Here is a 19046-nt window from a genome sequence, read left to right as displayed (position 1 = left end):
CGCATAGAAAAATAGAAAATCGTTTAGATTGCAAGAATAGCGCGCGAAGCGGGCTTCGAAAATCACACGCCGCGTAAATATTTCCTTATTACGTGTTTGTAATATCGATTTTTGGAATTGACTTTATTATATATATATCTTCGTCACAAACAACTTTTCTAACAAATTTAATTCAATCAAAGAACAAATGCGCGACACTGGAATTTATTTTATACACGTCAATGATCACTCTCTTGAGAGAGAGCGACGCTGTTGTTTGCGTTTGTTATCTAAAAAATACGAATGTAATAAAATTATTAATATCAAGTATCAATTATACATTATTTAGGAAAATATATATATATATGTATTCTGAGGTCTCGTATGTTCACCCCGTGTTTGTGAGTAAGAACAATAGAGAGGAGATTCAATGCTTAAATCGTGCTTGATTTGACTTGCCATTAGAGCGTGAACGGTTCGCTACGGAAACGCTATTAATAACGGTACGACGGAAATTGACGCACATTTCCGCACAATTGCGCGCGCGCGTGCGTGCATGCGTGCGTGAGCACGCGAGCGTGGGCGCGTATGTCGCGTATGTGCGTGTATTAAAGTATGTTACGCGTGTATTTCCCTATGCGGCGAAAAGGTAATGTAGGTAGAAAGCGTAGGACAACACCGAGAGACGCAAACAACGGCTCCTCTATTAATGTAATGCACTTTAGGTCCGTTCGTTCGTAAGCATTATAAAATTCTTCTGTTACTACGTACGCAACTTTGTTCATTTTTTTTTTTTTGTCTTTTTTTTCGTAAAAGGAAACTCTTATTACGTCGATTGTCAATGCTGCACTTTCTATTCAAAGAGGAGAGAGTTGCGATGTCCCGTTCCCCCCGGTATTTATGGTCGAAATATCCGTCGTGAATTTACGAATCGAATGTCTCAATTTGACAAGTTATAGCTTGTTGAGACGCGAATGCGTATTATATTAGCTCTGTGTAAACCAACCACAATGCGAATGCGCCTATTTTTTGGATCTTGCACATTGGTAACGATATTCGTTCTCGCCGACTTTAAGTTTAGCAATAACGTATTATCAATTTTTTTTTTTTTAATATTGCACGCATTTAATTTTGCCACATCTCAAACTAAAAGATTTTACTGAACAAAGAGTTTTCGCGCGTGTGTGAAATGTTCGTGTTTACATTTAGAGAATAAGGAAAATAACTGATCAATTGCCAGTGGGCAAGACCGCTCTGATGAATTGGTACACAGGAAGAAGGTTCCTCTATACACATAGAATATATATTGTATATATATGTATATAATATATTAATAATATATTAATACGTTTTTTTATCGTATATATGTGTATATATAATAAAACATATTAGGACGAGGCACTTGAAATTATTGCCTCCAATTACTCGCTCGTGAAGCACTCGTTTGTACGACAATAAACGTTTTCAAACAAACAATTTACATTTGTATGCGGCTCCTAGATATGTAAATAAAAAAGTAATTATATTGTGTGTCTTTCCATCACGCAATGTCGTTTTTTTTTTAATTATTAAAAACAAATTTTTTTCATACAACGAGTAATTCACAAGTAAATTTGAAGTAATAATTTCAATTACCTCCCTCTTCCTCATTCTCTCTTTCTCTCTCTCTTTTTTTATACATATATATTTCGAAATATTGTATGTTAAGTAATGGATAGAGAGCTCTTTCTGTGTTCCTTTATTTAAAATTGACTTACTTATAGTTGGTAGTTGTTCTAAAGCACGTATAGAGAATGAAACGTGAAACGAGAAGACCCCCTTACACGTCATGAAAGGAGCCGATGATATGTACCCTAGTCTAATAATAAATACATGCAAGCGTCACAAGTCATGAATCTTGATATCGCGCGGATCCGTTCGTTCGATCTACTTCGCGAAAAAAATCAATCAAGTTTGCTAGTTTTTTTTTCTCACTAACAACGCAATTGTATACAGTGAATCGTGTCAATTAATTTTAACTTTGTGCATTAATGCCGCAAAACTAAAACTGCAAGAAAGAACTAAACCGACCGAAAATTAAATCGAGCTAACTGAATTTCTTTCTGATAAAAATTCTACCGCGTGAGGTCAAAGAATTCTGAAAAACAATCGAACGAAGAGATTTTTTTTTCTGTGAAACTCATAAACGAGAATGAAATTGTCAGGTATGAGTTAACATTTTTTTTTTATAATAAAAATTCCGCTGCGTCACAAAAAAAGGAATTTTTGATACAATTTTTATTATTCCGCAACAATGCGTTTGAAAAATTTTAAGCTTTTATTTGTACGATTTCATTCAAAAAGCAATTGTGCCGGAGATCGATTAAACGTAAAGAAATCTGAAAAGCACAACAAAGAACGAACGTGGGAAAGAATGTTTGGCCGCGCGGCTAAATCGCACAAAAAGCGCATTGTCCTATGAAATAGGCGCAATTGGTCGAATGCTATTACTAGTAAATGCTATATAGCTTATCACCTCTTCAGAACAAATGTACGCGAGTCGAGCAGTTAGATGTACCTTTTCTCGCGATTACCGCGATCCATTTGAGACACACGATCTACGGAAATGTAAAGTTTTTTTTTACTATCCGTTTTACAATTACGTCTACACATTCTGCCAGAAGAGAGAAAATAAATTAAAGACAGAAAGCTCTCGCGAAAATATCTTCGTTTCGCGATGCAAGTTTTTTATCAGAGTTTTTTTTTATTAGAAATAATTGAGTAACAGTGTTTTTTACTTGTCGTTGTTTTTTTAAACATATATACGTATGTATATATGAAAGAGGTGCGAAGACTTTTTTTTCAGTGATCGTATTGCGTTTTAAGTTACTTGGAGAAAGAGTCGAAAAACTAGAAAGAAGTGTTTGTTTTCCCTCAAAGAGCAGCACCGCTCATCGCGAGTAGATGTCTTTGTCATCAGTGTGTCGCGTTTAAGTTAGAGCTTGATTTGTTCGTTCCTTCATCATGATACGAGAGAGAGATGTCAGTTAAACGTAGCTACTTCGCTCTCGGTTTGCGCACAAGAAAAACGACGAGCAATAATTCGTTTTTTTGTCTTTTTTTTTTTTTGTTTTGTTTTGTTTTTTGAGGACTGAAAGTGGAAGTGTATTGAGTGTGAAATCCATCGAAATCTTTCAACACAAACATACATATACGGATAAAAAGAAAGAGAGAAAAAGGGAGAGATTATTACGTAGGAACAATATTTGTTTCTAGAAAATGATGTTCGCGAGTAAATTCAAAAGTTTGTACGTCAAAGAGCATCTGCGACTTAATTTTACAGAACAAACAGATTTTATCCCACTTACGTTACAAATAAATTGCATAAAACGTCATCTGTGAATTCAATTACGAAGTTATTCACAACAAGTTATTCACGGATTGAGCAATTGTTATTCTCAATAAGAAAATGGCGCGCGCAAACAATCGACTTTGCACAATAATCCGCGAAATTATGTAAAATCTTGACTATCGGAAATTTTACTCGCTTTATCCACTTTTTACTGGTTTTTTTACTTGCCGTTTATCGAAATCCACAGAATACCGTATGTATAACCAAAAAAAGTGAATTTCTCTGATAAGCACGCGCGCGACAAACAAAAAAATACGACCCTTATTGTAAATATTATTCTACATTATTTGTGTTGTAACAATGTCGATATATGAAATATCAATTTTGGCGAGGAATAACGCACGCGCTGATCGACGTTTTTCAACCAACGTCAAACTTGGTTGCTTTAATCTCTCTTTCTCTCTCCATTTCTCTCTTTTTTTCTCTCGCGTTCTCTCATTCTCACTCTTATTTTCAGGATGCACCATTATAAAATTAATATATTTTTTTTCTTAAGCGATTCCCTTATCTAATCGACATTACCTTGTAATTCGCAATTCGTTGTGTTACCACCTCACGCGAGTGCGTAATGTCATCACCATCATCACAGACGACGGCTCGTATCACCTTTCGCAACACGTCGATCTTACGACCTGCGATCGATAACACGCAGGTCTGGAAAAAAAAGAGGGTCGTACACGACCAACTGCGCAGTTCGCGTCTTTTGCGAACACACTCATACACACACACACACACAAGCCTCTCACTCGTTAATACCACGAGGCCTGGGTTTTTTTGTTTTCGTAAATTTTTTTTATCGTACTTTTCTACTTCTGATTCTACACATCAAATTCTGTTCTTGTTCCGGCTTCATTGCGATATGATAAGATCGCCTAAACTTCAAGCTAGTTGCACCAACTTCAAATAGTTCTAACGTTAAAATTAGCTCTAATTAATCCTCTGACGCTATATGACGCATTTTTCTCTCTTTTATTTTATTCTCAAAGCTCTATACACGATCCAATGTAGAAATCATATAAATAAACCTCGATATGTAAACTTCTACTATAGTTCGATCTGATAGATGCAAAGCTGGCGCATAACGAAATGACGCATAATAGAATGGAATGAAGACTAACTACGACCGTTGTATTCAAATTAGAGATTATTAGAGATTGATAAACGCACACAAAGCGACAGGATATCAAAACGACGCATTATCCAACAATTTAAAGTTTTGAGAAGATTTGCCTTTAGATTCAAATCAGGTTATATCTCTCTTCTCTAATCATCCAAGTTCAAGTAGTTTTTAAACTTATTTAAACACAATACACATACAAATATAAATGTATTTTAATTAATATATTATAGTGTTGAGCACTTATGCAAATCAATGCTTGGCTCTTTTGATCGTATTATTGTTATTATTGTTAATTATTCGTATTTGAAGTCGTTTAAATATATTCGAGATTTATTTATATATGCACAAAAAATGTGCTTTATCCTGTTATACCTTGCACAGTATCATATTACAGTAGATCGACTGATCGTGAGCTCTACACCAATCGAACAGTCTACATCGAAGCAAAAAACTTTTACGATACGCCAGTCAATCATCGTTTACGCCGATTTGTGCTATAATAAAATAAGAGCGCTCGTGAAAACAATAGGATTCGTCGATTAAGATTATCACCGCAAAACTGACGAAACTTCCTATTGATTTAAATTTAGAAGAAACGCGGAAGCGAGATGTTAATATCGTCGAAAGTCACATCGACGACAAGCAACGTTACACAGAGCTACGCACATAGTAGCAAAGTATTTCTGAGACAACCTTCCGAAGCATATCAGAGGATTAACTATATTTCTACTCTTCGTCTGCGTAATTAAGTGGAACAATAATTCGAAGTAAGATTGATATATAGATTATTTGTCCGAGATCAGGTAAACCGAATTGTCGGTGCAAGCCGTGGGCTTCGAAAACTGCTGCTGCTGCTGCTGCTGCAATTCTTCTGACGACCAACGTTGTTACCTTCACCTGAGTTGGATGCGTTTTTTCCGTCGCACTAATTTTTACTGACACAACAGTTCGACGAAATTCCTGGAATCTGGATGACAAAATGGCGAGGAAATCTCGCCAGTAGTAGTTGTCGACGTGTGAAAGCTTTGTGTGAAACGGAAATAATCATAAGACCATCCACATCGAATCAATCACACTCCTCATTATCCGTCATTCTCGGTTTTCCACTCTCCGTGCTTGCAAGACTTGTTTCGTTTTTTTTTTTTTTTTTTTTTTTTTTTTTTTTGGTTTTTGTTTTTTGTTTCTTGTTTTAAAGCTCATTACCGGGATTGTCGCTTCGTCACAATCGTCCAAGTGAAAATTTAAGTACGCAATTCCGATATTTCCGGAAATGTTTTCTTCTTTTTCAGATGATTTCGCACAAAGATAGCAGATAGTAGTACTTAATTCGAATCATTGTCCTTCTTTTGTTTGTTTTTTTTTAATCTAGCGATCATTCAATCTCTCGATTGTTCTTCGTCATCAGTATTCCTCGTTATTACAACTTGGGTCCCCGAACCAATGATAGCGTACGTCTTTATTTAATAAATTATCATTGGTACGTGTGACATGCTTTGTAATGGGTGATAATTAATGTATGTGTTTATTATGCGAGTGCTGAGATTTCTCAGTGGTGTTTCTGCTTCGTGGTGCTGGCGTTGGCATTTCCGTTCTGAAAAAGTCGTGCGAGCGTGGTGGTCTTTACGTTTACGATCGCGCGTCAAAACGGCTCGTTCTCCAAAGTGAAACGACGTCGGGATTAAGGAGCGAGCATCTTCGAAAGTTCCTCGTCCTGCAGGCAACCCTTCAGGAATTCTTCCTGCGTCAGCTGTCCGTCGTTATTCTCGTCCATCTTCGCAAAAATGTTTTTCGCCCGCTCTTCCGCGCTGTCCGCTGGTCTACTGCTCGAACACGCGCCGAGCATGTCGTATATAGCCTGGGAACAAAAGAACAACACTTTTTGTGTTTCCCTATGTAACATTCAGGCTCACCTAGAAATTGCAGTGTTTTTGTTTTTTTGGAAGAGATAAACTAGCCCAAATGTCCCTCGCTGGTCCCGAGTCAGCGACAATTATCCATGCTATGTGTAGTATAAGATTTTTTTTTTGTAAAGTAAAACGTATCACATTATAACAAGCGCGACAAAAAACACAGTATTACGTAAAAATATCTACATATAATACATTTTTGTATATTTTTCATTTTAATTTCATATTTCTCTCTCGCTTGATTTCTCAATCAATGACAAATAAATTTTTTTCTAAAATTTAAATGGCTACCGAATAGAAAATGTTTAAAACTTGAGAAAGTTCTTATTTCACAGTTAACTAGCAGAAACAAAAAATGATAATTGTATGTCCATATCTTTTTAAAGTCAATACGCGCTTCGTCTATTTTTTCGTGCTGTTATAGTAAATGTAAATAATTCGCATTAAAATTAAATAAAAACTGTGTTAAGTAAGAAGTCTTAAAATTACTAAAACCATTCAAAGTCTTAACTATTTGTAATATGATCCTCTTTGAAGATAGTCTGCCTCACATTCAGGGATAATTAGCAACTCTGGATTATAAATTATATCGTGTCCCGATTTTCGAAATTTATTCCGACACATTATTTATTCACAAAATAATTCTTTACTTTTGTCTCGTATACACATTTACAAAATGGGTTTCATGTGTTACTAGATCGTGTGTATTTCGTTGTGAAATAAATTTATATTATTATATAATTTATTCACATTATTATTAATATCTTGTTTATTTGTTTCGCCACAAGTGAAACATCAGTGAAAAACATCAACATGCAACTATGCATTGCCAACAACATAAAATGTATAATTCATGTAATTGTCACTGAGATGTTACGTATAATTGTTAATTTCTCATGCTTTATTTCGTATTTAAAGTTACGTTTGCACAATTTTATTTGCAACACACACAATAAAATCGTCAATTTGTATAAATATTAAAATCGTAAACATTCACCGCTTTGCTGTTACATATTAAAAACTGATTACTTCATCGCTTCGTTCGTCGCATGCGGAACGTGTGACCGCAATTTAACAAAACGCAATTCATTAAACACAACGTTGCGTTAAAAAAATTTTATACTGTTTGTACGGTCACTTGATTGCGAGAACTCGCGAAAGTATTTCGATCATTTATTCAAAAATCAAATGGGACAAAATAATAATGAAGTCTTCCCATGTTTGGTATTTTCCAAGTAATGCGTATACTATCGAGTGGAACAGCCGTACGACTACGCCGACATCTGTTTCGCGGCAAAGGGGGGTTCATGAAATATTACCGCTGCAGTATCTCCGCTCCGGTGTGCGGTCTATATGCGCGAAAAAACCTGCAGAGACCCACTGGAAGATGATGGCGGAAGAAAACAGTTTGTGTGATTTACGATCCGCACAATCGTCTCTCAATTAACTCTCAAGCAAATCGGTCGAGATCAGCTGAATCGAATTGCACGTAATCTCCCCCCATCGGGATCGAACCTTGGAGAATTGAGACTTTTCGAAAAGGTCTCAGTTATTAAGTAAAACACGCGCGCGCGCGCGCGCGTGTGTGTTATACTGACTCTCTATCATATTATTACATGGAATTACTCTCTCATTGATTGATCGTGCCGCCAAGTAATGACGTCAAGTGATAAAAAAATTTCATATTCCGTCGTGAGCGCCGCGGTCGAGAGTGCAAATAGAGATAAGTAAAAGCACATGCATTATTCATAAGTTACAGTACCTGGACGATCTTCGTCATCTCTTGCATATCGATAACGCCGTTGCCATCGACGTCGTACATACGAAACGCCCATTTCAGCTTTTCTTCCGGCGTGCCGCTGGACGTTACATCGATCGCCAGTAGAAATTCCTGCAACAAAGCGAACATCATCTCACATCAGTAAACACGTGCGTTCGAGCACAAAATATAAAAACTTCGATATTTCTTACAAAGAAATTATTCTCCTCTTACGCGAGATAAAAAAAAATATATAATGTAAAATAACATGAAAGAAAGAAATTTGCGCGATTCAAAACTATCACAACTCGACTAGCACGAGAGTTCTAAAAGTCAATAAGAACCAATGCAGATGTTGGGACGCGTCAATACACTTGCGACATCAGATCCCAACAATTTTGATTCTGATTTTTGGAAGTGTGCTAATTTGCAAGGGATTAAACATGTACGTGTGTATCGCGTGAAAGAATTTTTCAAGAACATATTTTGCTACACGCTCAAGCACGCGCGCTTGAATAGTGACTGTTTTCACCAGCATGTGTACACAGAAATGACACTGTGTTGTACATTGAGTGTTTCAACCATGACACGATGTTGCACGCAGCGTGCTCGACATAGAAAAAACTTAAGTACAAGCGTGAGTGTAAAGTGTTTCAGCAAAAAAATGATATGTGGGGTAAAAAAACACTCAATGATTGGCACTCTCAAGACCTGTCGAATTTGTTTCTTCAAAAGTGCCAAAGGACTCTAAAATAAATGTCAAGTAAAAAGAAATAATCACAGACAAAAAAATGTCAACAACTAGAAAAAAAAAAAAAATCAATAAGTGCCAATCATTGAGGAGAGGTGCTAGGTTTGGTTACATGTGTTGTCAAAAAACAATTTAATTATTTTAACGCATTTAACGTATTTGATTGCCAGGTATTTTAATAAATTATATCCCTTGAAAACATAATGTATTGCATTTTGACGAATTAGTGCGGTGTACGCATGCGCCGAATCGATACAAGCCCGAAGCTTTTGATAAGTGTGTTATACGATATAATGTGATTTAGCGTATTCTGGAAACCAATCGCGGTAATAATAATCGATATAAATAAATGTGTTGTGTATCTTTGATTTTTTTACTGCGCGTTCTTTTTATTTAAGGACTTCCGCGTCTCTCAAAATCGTCTCGTTACGCTTTTAATATTGCAGATATGACGTTATCGATCACCACTTCTCGTTACTGACGTCGTTCGCAAAAATTATGGTTTTTTTTTTTTTTTTTTTTACGAGCGAACGCCATCGAATAAGATCCGTTAATGCGTAAAAGCTCGTGCTACCGTCATCCATATACATAGTGAGCAAATTTGTCGAAATCAAATTCACGCAACTACATCCTCCGGTATTAAGTCCGATGATACCCTACCGAGCATCTGGGGTCGTTAGACAGGAGTAATATGTTTCGGGGCAAAACTAGGTCACCTGCCGCCCGAGGTAGACAAACGAGACACGAACTTTATGGACGCGAACGGATGGTGGACCGGGCTCTTTGCTCTTCTTGACCCCTCAAGTGTCACTACTTCTCGGTGTTGACCACGGAAGGAGAAAAAGAGATAAATAAAAAAAAAAACGAGATAGGTAGACAGAGAGTGAAAAAAGAAGAGAGACAGACACGTTCATTCTTTCTTCGACTAGCTTTTGCTCGCATTTATTTTAAATTCAGCTTAGATTTCGCAAAAAGAGAAAAATTCTTACGCCATTGGGGAAATAAAGGTGGACAACGAAGAGAGAGAGAGAGAGAGAAAGATAGATCGATAGATAGAGAGACAACATATTTGCGTTGTCTTTTAGCCGATCTCTACAGACACTATATGCTCTGTGAGATCCCATTGAAACTGCCAAACACCATCCTCTACTTCGAAATCGAACGGACAATAAGCTCAAAATTACAAACTTATGTGAGGTCTTGAACAAATACGGATTAAAGCTTTTCTACAAATTAAAGCTTTTAAGCTCGTTGCTCGGAGCAAGAATTCGCAATTTTCTACTTGAGAAGAGAGTAGGACGGAGACGTGACTATATACCAGGCAACCAGGTTTGGGTTTTGAGCTGCAATCTCCTTGAGCGCTGTACACCATCTTAATGTGTATAGATAAAAGAAAACTAAAACTGCTTGATTTTAGAGAAATCTCTCTGTTATTGCGTCAATACTCTCCGTAGATGTAGATAAGAATCCCTTCATCCACTCTCTTACGAAGAAGAAAAAGTTTCCGTCAAATAAAAGAAATTCATTAGTTCTCGATCAGGTCACAATTTTTTTTTACGAGACCGAAAGATACGCATGGATGAAGAGGTACGAGACGAATGTTCAAAAAAGATTAATTAAAATGATAGCACATCTCATACGTAATTGTCTTTTTTTAGCCTCTTTTTCAACGCTATAAACACGCTTGCAAAAGTCGCACTCGAGTGCGGTGCAAAACGTCATTTTGAAATCGAAAAATTATGTAGCAAAGAACGAGCTATTATGAGTGCAAGAAGACAACGTGATTCTCGACTGCAAAGAGAAAGAGAGAAAGAGTGTGTGTGTGTGTGTGTGTGTGTAGGGACAAGTGAAAAGTCGTGCATTGAAGGCGTCGAAGGATGGCTTCTCTATGGCGAATCGCAGTCGCTTTGATCAATGATGCATTGCAAAATCACTTCACAAAGCACACCGTTAGAGAACCCGAAGTTTTATCCGGCGTATTTGGGTCAGATGTCAAGTAGCTATTGGACAACTGGCTGTGTATGTACACGTGTATGTATATTGCGTATATTATAAATTGCAGACAAACTGCGAATATTACCGTGTCTATTATGTACTTAGAAGAGTTCGCGAGAGAGAAAGAGAGAGAGAGACGAGAAGTAATATTATACCTCTAAAATTTCGAGTTTCGAATCGACGCGAAGGGAATGCTGGTTATTTACACCGTGACGCGCAAATAGCATTGCCACCATCCCGTGCAAAACGAAGCAATTAAAGCGCAACTTCATGAATATCGCGCAGTCGGGTATTAAAAACAATCGTGCAATTTATAAAAGGATCTTTTCTGAGGATTCGCGTCGTATTTATCGAGCGCGTATTTAAACGAATTGAATGTCTCCTCTCTCTCTCTCTCCCCTAAATGTCTCTTCTTCTTGCGCCTCTTCTTGTGCCAAGATGAGGAAGTCACATTTTATATATCGTACTAGAAAATCTCACGGTAGACCGATCGCTTTTTTTCCCTGCTTGTATTCCGAACTACGTTTTCCGAGAAAATAATCACGGACTCCCGCAATACCGGATTTAATCATCTCGCATGAGTAATATTGTTCACGTTGCGAAAGTAAGCCGAGAAAGATTCGCGATGAAGACGCGCGTTGTGTGACGTCTATCAATATCGATTTCTTCGAACTAATCAAGCGGCACGAATTTCGTTTTCGACGATCGAACGTGTTTAAATCACGCGGAATAATCGACATGTGACAAGCGCATCACGCAAAATGTATCTTCCTTCTTTTTCCTCGTCTTCTTCTTCTCTTTCTTCTTCTTCTTCTACGAATCGTTCATGCTTGAGACTTGACAATCGTGACGTGATTTGTAAGAGCAGATGCGACTATCCACAAAGAACAAAGTTGAAAAGAACTAACCTTAAAATCAATATAGCCATTCTTGTCCATGTCGAATGTGCGGAAAACGTGATCGCAAAATTCCTCCGCGTTGCCAGACGGGAAGAACATTTTGTACATGTCGACGAATTTCGCCGGCGTTAATCTGCCGTTGGGACAGTCTTGCTGCAACATTAAAAACAAGCCGCGAGATCAAATGAAGTGAATATTTTGACGGAACGATTTGTTTTCTTCGCAACGTTTACGTTTCATTTTTGAAAATTGCAACTTTTAGCAACTTACAAAAAATGATAGATTGAGCAGAAGAAAAGTCATTCGTTTTTATTTATATACGTATCTATAAGAAATAGCAGTAAATTTTCTCCTTCACTTTCGTATGTTTTTTTCTTAGGTATCGACACTTATGTAAATATGTAATAACACCTGTGCCCAAATAAAATACATCTATATTTGATCGTATATCGATTCTAAATATTACGAACGATGTATTTTTACCTAAAAGATCTCAACCTCTCTCGCTCGCACCATCTAAATTCGAATCTGTATCAGATCTGATGTTGCTGTATTTGTTAGTTTGATCGCTAAAATCAGCACCCCGGGAATTATACATTCCCCAAGCGATTTAAGAGTGTAAAAATATAGGTTTTATCATAAAAATACGAGCCAAGCTTAATCTCTCTATTATAGACGAATAAAAATACTGCGAAAATTAAATTTCTTCTCTTCGCACTCTAAATTTAGAGATTTTACTAAAGATAGAACATACATTCGCTCTCTTGCTCTCAGAAATTTTATCGATCTATGCTACGAGAGAGACATCTCCGCGCAGCCTTTGTCGACTGTGTGAATAAAGTTCTCGACTTGGAAAAAGAGATCGCGTTGTTTTGTCACGTTACGCGCAGCGCTTTTTTCACGCCTCTCAAATCGGAAAATTATCCCAGAACGTCGTCTGTCACAAAAAGCGTTTTTTTTTTTTAAACGACGTTGTTTTCATGATATTTTGCAATCTCCAGTCAACTACGCGCGACGGCAGCGATCAGAGATTTCATTTATTTCAATTCGAGTCGCGTGTGATTCAATGCGGCACATTGAGGCCGAGATCGGATTGCGGAACGTTCACTAACGATTCCGCTTAGTTTAATTAGTTTCGAGGCGCCGCCGCGTCAGTTCTGCTGGATTCGCGCCCATTTAAACTGCACAGAAAAGTACGTGCGCGCAACTTTTCCACGGCACAGCAGCTTCCGCGAAAATGTCATGTTCTATCCACGGTGAAATTCGCGCGAAGCAACTCGTGCGAATCGGATCACCGACCAGAAGTATCGTAAAATCGAAATTGATTTATCTCGTGAGAAAACTCATCTGAAACTTACATGATTTTGGCGTCTGACTTTTTTTAAAAATTAAAAACATTCACGTCGGAAAAACGTTAGCAAGTACTTTGTTTGTGCACATGGTTGCTCGTAAGTAATGATACTTTTATTATTTTAGTTTGTGCATAAAAAACTACATTACCTGACGTATAAATATTTAAAAAACTGCCTCGATCTTCCGAAACTTAACTCAACCCTGACCACACAAACACACTGTGTTCACGTGTTTTAAAAGTATAAACTCGACTGCTTCTCTTGTTTGCTTTTTTTTCAATTCAAAAAAACGCATTTGAAACACTTTTCTAATGAAAACATTTTCCAACTTGACCTAATCGGATGACCTCCACTAAATAGAAAGCCAAATGTTTTGAAACCAAAAAAAAAAAAGAACGAAAAAGCTTCTTTCCAAATGTTACACCTGCTTTGTGTAAATAATCTTTTCTTTAACACAATAACATTTCGTATACTTATACAAAGTATAGTACATTTCACACAAATTTAATCATTATGATATATATATATTTCCTTTATATTTATTATAAAAAAAAATCTTTACTTATAAAAGATCAATGCGACGTGTCTAAATTCTAAACGTGAAAGAAATCAGGTTTTGATTTATTCGAAACCAGAGACTTTCATTAATTCAATGCAAACATCACTTTGAGTTTTTACTTACTTTGAAACCTTTGTACCATTCCTTTATGGTGGCCTCGTCGTATCGCGTGTGCGATTTAAGGAAATCCATATCCTCCTTACTCAACTTATCTTTGCTCCCGAAACAACCCATTTTGATATCTGCAACAAGCGTAAAATATATTCCTAACTATTAATTGTTCACATCTTATACAAATCTACTTAAAATTCACATGTGCGTATAAAGTAAAAATTAATTCAATATTTTTTGCTATTCAAGATAAGCAGAATCTCGTTAAGTAATTAAGTTAGGTAACGTAATATCTGGGAAGAAGAATTTATTTTTACACTCGGGGGTATTTACTCAAATACAAAATGAAATTATAACATGTCAAATTTGCATGTGTGTGTGTGTGTAAAAAAGAGAGAGAGAGAGAGAGAGAGAGAGAGAGAGAGAGAGAGAGAGAGAGAGCAAAATATTTTTACTGTATAAAATACGTTTGCAATGTCCTAGAAAAAAAATAGCTTTTAAAAACTCGATTTTCGTCCATAATAATACGTCCGGAAAATAGACATAATATTCACGAACGGTAGATTTCTAGTTAGATTTTGCGAAAATACGTATAACTCTGATATCTCAATGCGGCGATCTTAAAATGCCAGTGCCTTATTATTAAAGAACATAAAATGTAGCGATTTTTGATAACAACTACACAGAAAATCTTCCGCTTGTAACAGCCGCGAAAGATGCTGTTTTCAAGATATCGTATATTGCGGCGTATATTCACACGCATTTAACGTGACCTGCGTGATGCTTCTCGATTGCACGCTTGGCGGAAACACGACATTGGTATAGAGAAGATCGAAATCGAACGAAATGACAATAACAAACGCTACAAGCGTTTTCGCTTTACGAAGAAATACATATGTAGCAGTTTTTTGATGCGGAATTTACACACGCTCTCAAATTGCTTATACAACGCGCGCGAAGAAGTCGGATTTAATATTGCGTTAAGTATATATATATATATATGTGTGTGTGTGTGTGTGTGTGTGTCTCATTACCCTTTATAAATATAAACCTTAATGCATTTCCGACAAAAGGATTTATAATGAGACGCGGCTAAAATTACGCAAATAATTCTTAACCGCAAATTTAATTATACAAGTTCTTTGTAATTATACTCGCGTATATATACATATATATGTATATATAAAATTATATTTCGTTCTGGGTTTTTACGCTTTTAGTGTTTTGTTTTTCCGCGCAGTTTTCGTAGTTCTAGTTTTAAATTAAAAAAAAAACACGTCAAAATCGAAAGATTGACCATTTTGTCTCGTTATTCCGTTGCGTTCGAAACGACTGAAGAGATTTTCGTCGTAACAATTTTAATGTACAGTAAAAGCATTAAAGTTCATCACTTTCGCACACTCGCCAGTAAAAATATGTCTGCAATAATTTAAAGTTACTATATACTCTCAAATAAAAATACAAATGTATATTTGCTGACAAGATATTACACACCCGTTTACTTGTAAAAGAATAAGCGATTGTTGATTTCACGCTTTACCCGTACGCGTTGTTGTGTAGTTGTATTTTTCATCTGTATATATCGCATCATTTGTTATCAAGATTGTGACGATGCAAGTGCGTTCAAATAAGTAATAATTAATAAGCTGCGTTACCGTCAAGATTCAAGTGGCGAGTTATTTTCAACAGAGAATAGAATTACAGTGCGAGAGAGAGGCAAAGAAAACAGAATATTTATTAATCTTTTGTGTCGCGCAACACACAAATACTTAATACATCGTAGTAACGGCGAAAGGATTAATTGCCATGTTGACGTGGACACGCGAACAATGTCATAATGAACGCAATGGTCGATACGCAGTTGAAATTATGAGCGGAAAACATATATGTTAGATTTATATATATATATACACACACAACGTGTGTGTGTGTGTGTATGTGTGTATATTCAGCGGAACGAAACAGTGTGTGGAAAAGGAACGACGCGCTCGTGACCAGGTTTAAAAACAACACCGGTTGTTCGTGGGTTGGCCGATTTAATGGCCGACCGCAAACGACATCGATGTTTCAACGTTGGCCGTTAAAAGGAGCTTTCATGTCATCCGGGGTCATCACGTCGTGAAACGCGAAACGTAATGGAACACGTAAACGTAAGTTAAATACCGACGTTCTCTTGGTACCGTGACGTCTACGTGGAGTCGCGTCCCAGCTATTTCTGAGATTAAGCGCGAGGGATGAAGATTAACGTACCGCCACACGATGTGTTATACGAGATACGGGTGGGCTACGTGCTTTGGGAAGGTCGTTGATTATTCCGTGGCAAAACTACCACTCGAGTTAATGCACAGTGGCTCTATAGTGGTAGTATCGCTCGGCAAACTTTAAAGATCTCATTCTCTGCACGAGACGGAGAAGAAATTACATGGCCCGAGGCCACTTCTAACACTCGTGACGAACGTTTTAAATGTGTTTTCAAGAGAAATTTTATATATATAGATGTGCATGTATATTCGCTGTGTGTATTAATTCCCGTCGTGGAAACTTCTTGCTACTGTAAGTTTTCGCGAGTGAAAGAGAACTCGACAAGAATCCCGCTGCCGGAAAGAATTTATCGACCCTGTTCCAGATGAAAGAAAAAGATACGAGGAAGAGAGACACGAGATTCGAGTTGCTAATGTGGTAGTTTTTTTCTTGAGTTTTTTAGCATTAAAATATAAACCTTTAAGAACTTGGGTAAATAAGTTGAGGAACTTTGTTCGAGAAATTATGTTGGTGTGTGTTTTTTTAATCATCTCTCCGGATGAGATGTTGTTTGATTATGAAAAACAAAGCAAAAAGATGTTCGTTAACCGTTAAATTGACAATGACAGATGTTTTGATAATCCATAATCATACAGGATCGATCATAGGATGCTTTAGTGCGACGCGATGTCGGCCACAAAGAATTAACACCAGAATACACGCGCGCGCACGCATTGACAATTCCGTGTGATATCTTTCATTATATATACGTTGGACCGGCGTTTGTAACGCGCCACCGCCCGCTGTCGTCGCTCATTGTCGTCATCGTCATCGCGAAATGCACCGTAGCACGACACACTTTGCGCATTCATAGAGAGAAAAGAACGCATAAAAGCGCGAACACACGTGTCTTCGGCGCCTTTTGTTTTTCGCTCGTTGTCTTTAGTAGCCGCGTGTCGTCATCCATTGTATTCCGTCGCCCGCAGCGGCGGACATTCACGCCATTACCCACTGTTCCTTTTAACGAAACGTTATATGTCAATGCAAGTAGATTAAGCGTATTTATATACGTAACGTTCCTTGCTTTGGCGTGTAAGGACGACGACGATGCCTCATTGAGGTGTATCACAGTCGTATACACACACAGTCGATCGGTTCGCTAAGCGCACACAAAGGACATTATCTCTGACGCTCAATCAAAATAAAATTGTATCTGTAGGATACTTCAATGCTGTTTCTCTCTCCTAATTTGTTGCTCGAGTACACCGATTGTTCCTGTCGGATTTTTACAGAATCACGCGTTCAATAAAAACAAACTCGAAAAACAACGAATAAAAAAATACAGATACGTAGGATTTTCGCAATGTTTTCTTTTCGAATATCGATCGTGTAATTTATCATTGTGCAGATAGTCTACGAGCCAATATGATGGATCGTACGTGAAAATACAATATATTTTTAAACGTGTAAATTAATACACGCTTAGAAATTTGAATTAATGTCGATTCACAAATTCGTCTAGGATTAAACAAAAATTTAAATCTCAAAATATAAATTACGCATTTTATCTCCCGATGAAATTTAAAATCTCATTGAGAAAGACATCTTACATTAATTTACAAATAATTAATATAAGGTCAATTACTTGCACGTCAAACACATTGGCTCGTATCGATCATGTAAGCTATTTGCTAATTATACATTATCAAGAGCTTAACTCTCAACGGACGGACATGGGTCGTTTTCGTCTGGACCAAAATTACTTTCTGAAGAAAATAATTTTCTTGTTGTCATATTTGCTAAAAATTATGAATTAAAACTTTTTTTCGCTAAATTTAATGATGGTATCTTAAAATAGGCAGTTTAAAGAGTATATACACATTGTTTCAGATTTTTTAAGAAATATTTAATATTTTTTAAAAGCCCAAGACGCGAAAAGGACCCATGTCCGGCGAATTAAGGTGCCGAAAAACACGCCGTCCGTTGAGAGTTAAATTTGTAGTTTTATCTTCGTGTTATTATGTTGATTAGATAGAATTCGCGTGATAATGATCGTTGCTTGAAAAATCGTCAACTATACAATTGACAATAAACGAAGATATCACATTTCGTATTTAATGAAGCGATAATACGAAAAAAAATATTAGGTACACTTTAAAAAAAAAAAAAAAAGTAACGTTTCTATAAAGACGTGTCGCGCGGTCTTTTCCTTTCATTTTATGTCTCGGATAATTTGTTTTCACATTGTTAATATTTGCGGAGCCGAACGATATTACTACTCAACTGTGCAAACTTGACTGTGTAACTGTGTAAACCGAGTAACACGATACTATCGACGAATAGTGGTAGGGAAAACTGCTGTGTCTTGAACATATGTGTATGTAGTTATACATCTTGTGTACCTTAGACCTGTCATTTTCAGAATAACCTGTTGAATTTGTTCAAATTTGGTTTAAATTGTGTATAATTGCGTCCGCGTACGCCCGATGAGCAAAGTGAAAAAAAAACATACCGGCAGATGATTGCACATTTTAGCACACATACGTATAAATAATTGTCTTTAACAACAAATTACCTGTTCTTTCGACATAGATTTTGCCGTCGGAGTGATTTAAGTTTAAGTGTAAAACTGGGTGTCGGTTTGACCTCCACGCGTCTTTAAGTTAAACAACGAAGGCGAAGAAAGTTACATATTGCGTTGTAGTTTTAATAAAACTGGCGCAACACATAAAGAAATACTTTGACTGTAAATAATTTAAAAGCGCGAAATAAATCGCAGAAAAAGTCTTTCCACGTGTCTTGTACGTGGTGTCTCTAATTTTCATGATGTACTTCGACAACTGGGACACATTGCGACAGACCGCGCCGACAGTGTAAAACTTAATTAAAAATCATTCCGTACTTTCACGGAAAGAGTTGTTTTATTCAGAAGGCGTATTATTGCGCGCGTGCACGTCATGATGTTATGTAAATTATTAATGT

At 36.8% G+C, this 19046-nt stretch overlaps 1 protein-coding gene across 9 annotated transcripts in view; it reads right to left on the bottom strand.

Moving 5' to 3' along the window:
• Positions 1-763: 763 nt before the first annotated feature.
• Positions 764-19046, bottom strand: part of LOC109861178 (neuronal calcium sensor 2) — a 33478-nt gene continuing 15195 nt past the window's right edge. For 8 of the 9 annotated variants that reach the window (XM_020440718.1, XM_020440715.1, XM_020440714.1 and 5 more), the window contains 4 exons: positions 13836-13954; positions 11811-11954; positions 8160-8288; positions 3959-6345 (listed from right to left, as the gene is read on the bottom strand). In XM_020440718.1, coding sequence (XP_020296307.1) covers positions 6169-6345; positions 8160-8288; positions 11811-11954; positions 13836-13946 — 561 coding nt within the window. In that variant the 5' untranslated portion in view covers positions 13947-13954 and the 3' untranslated portion in view covers positions 3959-6168. Of the gene's footprint in view, positions 6346-8159; positions 8289-11810; positions 11955-13835; positions 13955-19046 lie in introns of all 9 variants that reach the window. The other variant, XM_020440719.1, reaches the window with a different exon arrangement.

Source organism: Pseudomyrmex gracilis, unplaced genomic scaffold (genome assembly GCF_002006095.1).
Source record: "Pseudomyrmex gracilis isolate BER0280 unplaced genomic scaffold, ASM200609v1 scaffold_615, whole genome shotgun sequence".
In the NCBI taxonomy this organism is placed as follows: Eukaryota; Metazoa; Arthropoda; class Insecta; order Hymenoptera; family Formicidae; genus Pseudomyrmex; species Pseudomyrmex gracilis.
Note: the sequence above shows the minus strand (reverse complement) of the source record. Positions and strands in the feature narration are given on the sequence as shown.